General features: G+C 46.2%; 1 protein-coding gene across 1 annotated transcript in view; it reads left to right on the top strand.

Annotated features, from left to right (window-relative positions):
* Positions 1 to 9,571, top strand: part of mypn (myopalladin) — a gene marked incomplete in the record, with an annotated part of 25,351 nt that overhangs the window by 12,633 nt on the left and 3,147 nt on the right. The window contains 8 exon segments of the mRNA XM_014019915.1: positions 3,396 to 4,412; positions 4,486 to 4,618; positions 4,860 to 4,937; positions 6,727 to 6,948; positions 7,028 to 7,177; positions 7,254 to 7,333; positions 8,138 to 8,264; positions 8,343 to 8,550. Of these exon segments, the coding sequence (XP_013875369.1) occupies positions 3,396 to 4,412; positions 4,486 to 4,618; positions 4,860 to 4,937; positions 6,727 to 6,948; positions 7,028 to 7,177; positions 7,254 to 7,333; positions 8,138 to 8,264; positions 8,343 to 8,550 (2,015 nt within the window).

Here is a 9,571-nt window from a genome sequence, read left to right as displayed (position 1 = left end):
TCAGGTCCTCTAAAACCTGCAGACCTGGTCTCCTCAGGTCCTCTAAAACCTGCAGACCTGGTCTCCTCAGGTCCTCTAAAACCTGCAGACCTGGTCTCCTCAGGTCCTCTAAAACCTGCACCCCAGGTCCTGTAAAACCTCCAGACCTGGTCTCCTCAGGTCCTGTAAAACCTGCAGACCTGGTCTCTTCAGGTCTTCTAAAACCTGCAGACCTGGTCTCCCCAGGTCCTCTAAAACCTGCAGACCTGGTCTCCTCAGGTCCTGTAAAACCTGCAGACCTGGTCTCTTCAGGTCTTTTAAAACCTGCAGACCTGGTCTCTTCAGGTCTTCTAAAACCTCCAGACCTGGTCTCCTCAGATCCTCTAAAACCTGCAGACCTGGTCTCCTCAGGTCCTCTAAAACCTCCAGACCTGGTCTCCTCTGGTCCTCTAAAACCTGCAGACCTGGTCTCTTCAGGTCCTTTAAAACCTCCAGACCTGGTCTCTTCAGATCCTCTAAAACCTGCAGACCTGGTCTCCTCTGGTCCTCTAAAACCTGCAGACCTGGTCTCCTCAGGTCCTGATTAAACTATTAGATTCTGGGTTCTGAACTTGGTCTGGACCCTGACGGGGTGTTTTAACATCAGGGGAGGAGGGTGATTCCTCCAGCTTCGGCTCAGATATCAGCCGAAATCATTTCAGTGCAGAAAGGAGCTGATGTTGGACCTGAAATGTGGATCTGTCGTCTTTCTAAAACTCAGGATGGAGTTTTTTATTTGTAAGTTGGACCTTTTTTTGGCATTTATAATAATCTGTGTCAGATTTGTTTTCATATTCTAGGTAAAAATATTTTACTGTGTATTAATACCACTGTCTGGTTTTGAAAGCTAAAGGTGTTTATTGTGCAGACGCTGCTGTTTGAGCGTGTCTTGTTGTTCATCCATAAAAGGACAAAATATTCCTCCGACCTGGTCCTCAGGAGGTTTACTGCAGTTTATCATCACAGATCAACGATTCTTTATCATCCTTGGTTTGAATCTGAAGTTTCCACTCATCAGATAGATGACATATTTTGTTTTTAATCATTTATAAGAAACATTTTTAAGGATGGATCGATTCTACAGCTGTGTCCAAACACAGCCGTCTTTGTCTCGTCCGACCTTTAAATTTTCCTCCAGAAGACATTTGTCTCGTCTGTGCGGACAGCTGCAGGTTTCAGTCCAGCTTTAGGGTTTTGAAGTTTTTCCTTTGTCCTCCCAGTCCATGGTGATTTAAAACTGTCTTCACTGTGGTCAGAGACACTGGTGGACAGGGACTGTAGTGGTCAGCGACACTGGTGGACAGGGACTATGGTGGTCAGAGACACTGGTGGACAGGGACTATGGTAGTCAGAGACACTGGTGGACAGGGACTGTGGTGACCATGGACTGTAGTGGCCATGGACTGTGGTGACCATGGACTGTAGTGGTCATAGACTGTAGTGGTCATAGACTGTAGTGGTCATAGACTGTGGTGGTCATGGACTGTAGTGACCATGGACTGTAGTGGTCATGGACTGTAGTGACCATGGACTGTAGTGGTCATGGACTGTAGTGGTCATGGACTGTAGTGACCATGGACTGTAGTGACTATGGACTGTAGTGGTCATAGACTGTGGTGATCATGGACTGTAGGGGCCATAGACTGTGGTGGTCATGGACTGTAGTGGTCATAGACTGTGGTGGTCATGGACTGTAGTGACCATGGACTGTAGTGACCATGGACTGTAGTGACCATGGACTGTAGTGACTATGGACTGTAGTGGTCATAGACTGTGGTGATCATGGACTGTAGTGACCATGGACTGTAGTGGTCATGGACTGTAGTGACTATGGACTGTAGTGGCCATAGACTGTGGAGGTCATGGACTGTAGTGGCCATAGACTGTAGTGGTCATGAACTGCATGGTCATGGACTGTAGTGGTCATAGACTGTAGTAGTCATGGACCATAGTGGTCATGGAGTGTAGTGGTCATGGACCGTAGTGCCCATGGACTGTAGTGGCCGTGGAATGTAGTGCCCATGGACTGTAGTGGCCGTGGAATGTGGTCACAGACTGTAGTGGTCAYGGACTGTAGTGGTCACAGACTGAAGTGGTCACGGACTGTAGTGGTCACAGACTGTAGTGGCTATGGACTGTAGTAGCCAGGGACTGTGGTAGCCATGGCCTGTAGTAGTCATGGACTGTAGTGGTCATGGACTGTAGTGGCCATGGACTGTAGTGGTCATGGACTGTATTGGCCAGGGACTGTAATGGCCAGGGACTGTAGTGACCATAGACTGTAGTAGTCATGGACTATAGTGGTCATGGACTGTAGTGGTCATGGACCGTAGTGCYCATTGACTGTATTGGCCGTGGAATGTAGTGCCCATGGACTGTAGTGGCCATGGAATGTGGTCACAGACTGTAGTGGTCACAGACTGTAGTGGTCACGGACTGTAGTGGCTATGGACTGTAGTAGCCAGGGACTGTAGTAGCCAGGGACTGTAGTGGTCATAGCCTGTAGTGGTCATGGACTGTAATGGCCAGGGACTATAATGGCCAGGGACTATAATGGCCAGGGACCGTAGTGGTCAGGGACTGTGAGAGACACAGACTGTAGTGGTCAGGGACTGTAGTGGCCATGAACTGTGGTCACGGACTGTAGTGGTCACGGACTGTAGTGGTCACGGACTGTAGTGGCCATGGACTGTAGTAGCCAGGGACTGTAGTAGTCAGGGACTGTAGTGGTCAGGGACTGTGAGAGACACAGACTGCAGTGGTCATGGACTGTAGTAGTCAGGGACTGTAGTGGCCAGGGACTGTAGTGGCCAGGGACTGTAGTGGTCAGGGACTGTAGTGGTCAGGGACTGAGAAAGACATAGACTGTAGTGGCCATGGACTGTGGTCACGGACTTTAGTGGCCATGAACTGTGGTCACGGACTGTAGTGGCCATGGACTGTAGTGGCCATGGACTGTAGTGGCCATGGACTGTAGTGGCCATGGACTGTAGTAGCCAGGGACTGCAGTGGTCAGGGACTGTAGTGGTCAGGGACTGTGAGAGACACAGAATGTAGTGGTCATGGACTGTAGTGTTCATGGACTGTAGTAGCCAGGGACTGTAGTGGCCAGGGACTGAAAGAGACACAGACTGTAGTGGCCAGGGACTGTAGTGGTCATGGACTGTAGTGGCCAGGGACTGTAGTGGTCAGGGACTGAGAGAAACACAGACTGTAGTGGCCATGGACTGTGGTTGACATAGACTCTGGTAGACGGGGATTTTGGTGGCCGTGGACTCTGGAGGACAGGGACTCTTGTGGACCAGGTTGCTCATGTTGCAGGAGTGTTTGTTGTTTTTTTAGCTAAGTTTGTTTTTTATTTTTTCTTTGATTGACAGGGACCCTGCTCAGCTGCAGCTTCTGCACAGCCAGGTTCTCCTGGAGCAACAGCAAGAACCTAAACCTCAGCCTCAGTCCCAGACCCCATTCCAGATCCAGGTCCAATCAGAGGTGCAAAGTCCTCAAGAAACTTCCTTGTGGTCTCCCAGGCTGCAGCGTGAGCCTCAGGCTCCGCTTTTCCAGTCGAGTCTCGGCGCGATCTCTGCCTCGCAGCCGATCCCTCGACCTGCGGCGCCCCCGGTACTGGGTCCTGTGCGGCCCCCGGTGCCATCACAGACCTCTGTCCCAGCAGGTCCACCTCCAATCAAGACGTCCTCCGCTCCTCAGATCAGGACTTCCTCTGTTGTGACATCCCCGCCTCCTGCCCCGAACTTTACCACACCTCCCGCATCCTTCGTGAGCCATATCAACACCATCCACGCCTCCCACCTGAACCTCTCCCCCGCCGCTCTCGCCAGAACTGCACCCAGACCTCAGTTCTGTCCCCCAGCACCTACGCTGAACGCCGTCCCCACAGACCTGACCTTACAGCAGATCACATCCCCCACCCCACAACTCAGGAGCACCCACGCCTCCCTCATGAACCTGACCTCCATCTCCCACACCTTCAACTACACCCGGCCCAAAGAGTTCATCGCGGCTCAGACCTTTTCCCCCGTCAGGAGTCCGTCCCTAACCGAATCCCCGGTTCCTCTCCTCCAAGAGCTTGCCGCTGAGCTCAACTCTTCGGAGGCTAGCTCCCCGATCCCCCCGCCTTTCTCACCACCGCCCAGAATCTCCCCAACAAGGGTGCTCAAGTCCCCCACCAGCCCTCCATCCCTCGTGTCATCGCCCACGCTAGGGTCTGTGCTGGCCTTCCGGGCCCAGTCCCCACCACAAGCTTCCTCTCCCACCTCCAGCAGCTCCACCCCCAGCCCGATCCAGAACCCCGTGGCCTTCCTGAGCTCCGTCCTGCCGTCGCTGACCCTGAGTCAGCCCACCAACTCCATGGGTCTTCCCAAAGGAGCTCCTTCAGGGTACGTGTCTCCTCTGCATGAGAAGGAACTTCCACCCATTTAACTCCATCGTGGTTTCACTGTGTCCCCGCAGGGTTCAGAAGAAAACACCAAAGACTCATCTCCCATCAGCCGAAAGAGTCCGGGAAAGCAAAGAACTCCTCCTCCACCACATCGARAAGAAACTTCGATTCAAAGACGAAACACCACAGTTTTCTTATCAACAGGTAGCCTCTGAAGCAATCATTTATTTCCTTACAAACTGCAGGGATGGTGTTTAAACGTAAAACAGGCAATTTTTTAAATTTATTTTTAAACAAAGAGGGGCACAAATTAATACATAATAAACTGACCTTAGTTCCATCACTTCCTGTCGTTCACTGTGTGTTTGTAACAACATACCCGAAGCGCTTGTTTGTATCATCTGTGTGTCTTTGGTGCTCATTATCCATCCCTGTCCTCTCATAGAAGCTGCATAACAAGGGGGAAACAGCCAGCAGACCCCTTGGACCAAACATTCCTGCTACTGTCTTTAACTATGATGAGGTACAAGGATCTTCACCAAACTCTGCTTTGCCCAAGACTGGATGACTTATATTTGTTTTAAAGGCTCCATCTGGCATTTGAAAGTGCACGAATTGTGTCACTTTTGGCTCGCCATAAAATTAATCCCAACAGATGTTTAATTTGGGTCTGAAATTTATAGCAGTGGTTCCCAAACTTTTTGTCTTCTGACCTACAAAATATTCATGGCAAAAACTTGTGACCCCAAATATTACTGTCCGAGTACACAAACTTTGTTAATAACCCTAAAAACACAGGCTTTTTGACAATCTAAACAGCTTGTACACAAATATAAATAATTATTTGTGCTTATTATGTGTTTTTGTAATGGTTATAGGGAAGATATTACATCAGCAATTATTTTATTACCCTTTAAATTGATTTCTGGAGATTATCCAAAGTGCTTCATGACCCATAATTGGGTCCCAAACCCAACTTTGGGAACCAAAGTGCAGTGGTTCCCAAACATTTCAGCTTTTGACCCACAAAATAACAGTAGCAGAGTCCTATGCCCCAACTATTTTTGGATGATAAACATTTCAGGTCAATTAAACATGGGCATAGTAACAATATATTTTATACTACATTTATCCATTTTAAATACACTAACCTCACTCCTTTGTAACAACTAAGGCAAAAATGGAATTAATTCCAAAAATCTTTTCAGGACCCCACCTTGATGTTTCAGGACCCCACTTCGGGTCCCGACCCCAACTTTGGGAAACACTGATTTATAGAACCCTGAGTGACACATAATAAATGCCTGGTGGTGTTTATGAAAATCTTGTGTTAATAACAATGTTCAATAAACACCACCTGATGTTTAAAACTGCACAAATTGTGTCCCCTTTGGCTTTCCATACAATTAAATAATTGGTTTAAATAATGCCTGATGCTTGAATGCCAGGTGGCACCTAACAATCATAAGGTCGTATAATTACTTAAACTCTAGGTGACACTTCATAAATACCAGGTGCTGCTCATTAAATCCCTGTCAGCGTTAATAACAACGTATAATAGACACTGTCAGGCATTTTGAATCAAAGGAATTGTGTCCCTTTTGGCTCTCCATACAGTAAAACCCATTGGACGTTTAAATAATGTCTAAAGGCATGATGGTTAATAAATGTTAGTAAACATTTAATAAATTAATGTTTACTTGACATCACATGGGATTTAAAAGTACACAAATTGTCACTTGTGGATCTCCATACATACCATCAGATGTTTAATTACCGTAATGTCGTGTGGCCTGACATTCTTTAGACGCTTCGTAGTGTTTTAAAGGGCATAATTAACAGTGTTTAATAGATGCCGTCAGACATTTTAATGTACATGAATTATGTCCTTTTTGGCATTCCATATGTAATTAACATCTCAATTTATAAATGATTGTTAATTATATTAAATAATCCTGCATTCCTGCTTCTGTTCACTAATATCTAACATGTACTAAGACAAAAAGAATCAACCCTGTTTGTTCTTAATCTGTGCAGATTATTAGTTGTATTTCATTATATCTTTCAGCCAGACTAAATTTTGCAGTTTTTTCTCAAAAAAATGTTTCATATGTTTGTTTACATTTCATGCAAGATAACTAAATAAATACATAAGATTTGAATAAAACAAATACAGGTAATGCTGTCAAATGTCAAATCCTGCACTTAAACAAATTCTTGGATTTAAAAACTGAGCAGTTTGTTTTCTCCTGTTTTATCTTCTGGATTACCTCTGCATTAATTTGATGTTTTATTTGTTTTTCTCGCTCCAGGAGTACAAAGTGTCCAATTTCGAACAGAGGCTGATGAGCGAAATCGAGTTTCGCCTGGAGCGGACGCCGGTGGAGGAGTCGGATGACGAGGTGCAGCACGACGACGTCCCGACGGGGAAATGCATCGCGCCGGTTTTTGAGAAGAAGCTGAAGAACTTCAAGGCGATGGAGGGCGTGCCGGTCACCTTCACCTGTAAAGTGTTGGGAATCCCGCTCCCGAAGGTGAGAGGATTTTTAACGCACGAAACGTCTTTTTTTTTTTTCATTCGACCTCCTCGCAGACGTCGATGCTCCTCTTCAGGTTTATTGGTTCAAGGACGGCAAGCAGATTCTGAGGAAGAACCTCCACTACAGGAAGATCAGGGAAGGCGACGGCACCTGCGCTTTACACATCGAGTCCACGACCAACGACGATGACGGCAACTACACCATCATGGCCGCCAACCCACAGGTTCGTCTGTCTGCTCCTCTCGTCCTTCTCCCTAAAATCATTTTCGAAATTGTTTTTCTTTTTAAACGATCATCAGGGACGGATCAGCTGCTCGGGACATTTAATCGTCCAGTCTGGACCACCCCGGAACCGCCTGACGCCGATCCAGTCCCAGAGGTGAGCTGAAAACCTCGTTATCTGATGTGCAAACATTTCAGATTCAGATTCAGACAGTGGCGGATCTAGGATTTTTTAGTGTAAGGGGCCATCGGGGGGCCACAATATTCATAGAGGGGCCAAGTATTTGTTCAACATGTTTGCACACGAATCCCCAGTTTTTGTAAGGTTTATACATTTAATCAGTCACACGTGTTCAAACACTTGTAAAAGCTTGCACAGTAAATTCTCCTCATCAATTTTACATGATTTTTTAACTGTATATAATTGTTTTTGTTCAATTCAATTTATTTATTTCATTAAAACAAAACAAATAATTTTATATGCAATAAACAATAAAAAGAAAAATATAAAAAGAAAAATGAGAAAAATATATATACATGTATATCAAAAGGATATCCTTAAGGATTTCCATTTCTGAGACAATTCTGGTCTTCTTTGATATGCCACATGACCCTCTTCCCTTTGGAAGAGTTTGACTTTGATCCAGTATGGAGGCTTCAAGATGGCGGCCATGATCTGGACATAGTCTACAAGACAGACCCCCTCACCTGTTGCTTGCCGGGGTATTCTGATGTGAAATAAAAGGGTGTCCTGAGTCTTTTGACTCACMCTGTATCTGTTCGTCCAATCGTTTCTTCTTGAGGTTCTTGAGGTATTTTGCTGACAAGAAACAAACAAAAACATTATGACTCCTTTTGGATACCAGGAGAACCTGCAGAGGGTTTGTTTGTTCTCGAATCACAGAAAACGTCCACAGATTAGCGTGTCTGTCTGCACCCTGTGACTTCCTCTTCCTGTCAGGGTGCGAGCTCGCGTTCAGGAGGTGGAAAGCGAACAAACCCAGGAGCGTTTTTTCCGGCCTCACTTCCTGCAGGCTCCGGGGGACACGATGGCTCACGAGGGCAGACTCTGCAGACTGGACTGTAAAGTACGTCAGCGTGTTTTAATTTAGAATTTAAAGAGTTTTCGCCCGTCTTTACTGTTGTTGTTGTTGTTTGTGATTCAGGTGAGCGGCCTCCCCAGCCCGGAGCTGATGTGGCTGGTCAACGGGAGGCCCATCTACCCGGATCTGTGCCACAGGATGCTGGTCCGAGAGAACGGCGTCCACTCGCTGGTCATCGACCCTCTGACGCAGAGCGACGCCGGCACGTACACCTGCATCGCGAGCAACAAGGCGGGGCAGAGCTCCTTCAGCCTGGAGCTGAAAGTTGTCGGTGAGGATGAAATAAAAAAGTGTTGGGTTGGGTTTGATGTATTTCTGACTCATAGCTCATGAACCTGATGTTAAAACACAAGCGCTTACATAAATGTTACATTTTGTGGACTGAACGGCTGAAGAAAATCTCTAAATTTCCACGAATAAAGGCATAAATTTTTAATATTTAAACAAAATATTTCCTGACATTGTAAAGTCAGGAATTCACAATAAAAAAACAACTTGAAAATTTATGAGAAAAACTGAAGATTTCACAAATGGCTGAATATCCTACAATCAGTATCCAGGTTTGAAATGTCTACATGTTTTTAAACTATAGCAGATTAAAAATGCTCGAGGTGAAAACAAGTGGAATTGCCCTTTAGCCCAGTGTTTCCCAAAGTTGGGGTCGGGACCCAAAGTGGGGTCCTGAAACATCAAGGTGGGGTCCTGAAAAGATTTTCTGAATTAGGTCATATTCATGTCCTGATGCATCTCAGTAATCCAGGTAAAAAATCAAAAAGGAAAAACTTGTATAGGTCCTCTGGACGGGTTCTTCTCTAATGAAACGTTTCGTCTCTCCTCCAAGAGACTTCTTCAGTCTGAGAGTTTCAGGCAAAATTCAGGCTTTTAAGCCCCGCCTCCATGTGACTGATACATCATATGGCTATCGTTGACACCTAATTAACACCTATTGTTAACAGGGGTGGAGTGATACTGGCAATAGCAGCACTGTAGGAGGGGGACAACTGAAAACGGAGGCCTCCACCTCTGTTTAATGATGGACGGTCTTTCTTCACAAAAATGGCTTCTTTTACTCCTCTCTCAAACCAACGTTCCTCTCATGTCACATGGAGGCAGTGCTTAAAAGCCTGAATTTTGCCTGAAACTCTCAGACTGAAGAAGTCTCTTGGAGGAGAGACGAAACGTTTCATTAGAGAAGAACCCGTCCAGAGGACCTATACAAGCTTTGTGTGTGTGTGTGTGTGTGTGTGTGTGTGTGTGTGTGTGTGTGTGTGTGTGTGTGTGTGTGTGTGTGT

Source organism: Austrofundulus limnaeus, unplaced genomic scaffold (genome assembly GCF_001266775.1).
Source record: "Austrofundulus limnaeus strain Quisiro unplaced genomic scaffold, Austrofundulus_limnaeus-1.0 Scaffold235, whole genome shotgun sequence".
Lineage (NCBI taxonomy): Eukaryota > Metazoa > Chordata > Actinopteri > Cyprinodontiformes > Rivulidae > Austrofundulus > Austrofundulus limnaeus.
This window is presented reverse-complemented; position numbering and strand designations above follow the sequence as displayed.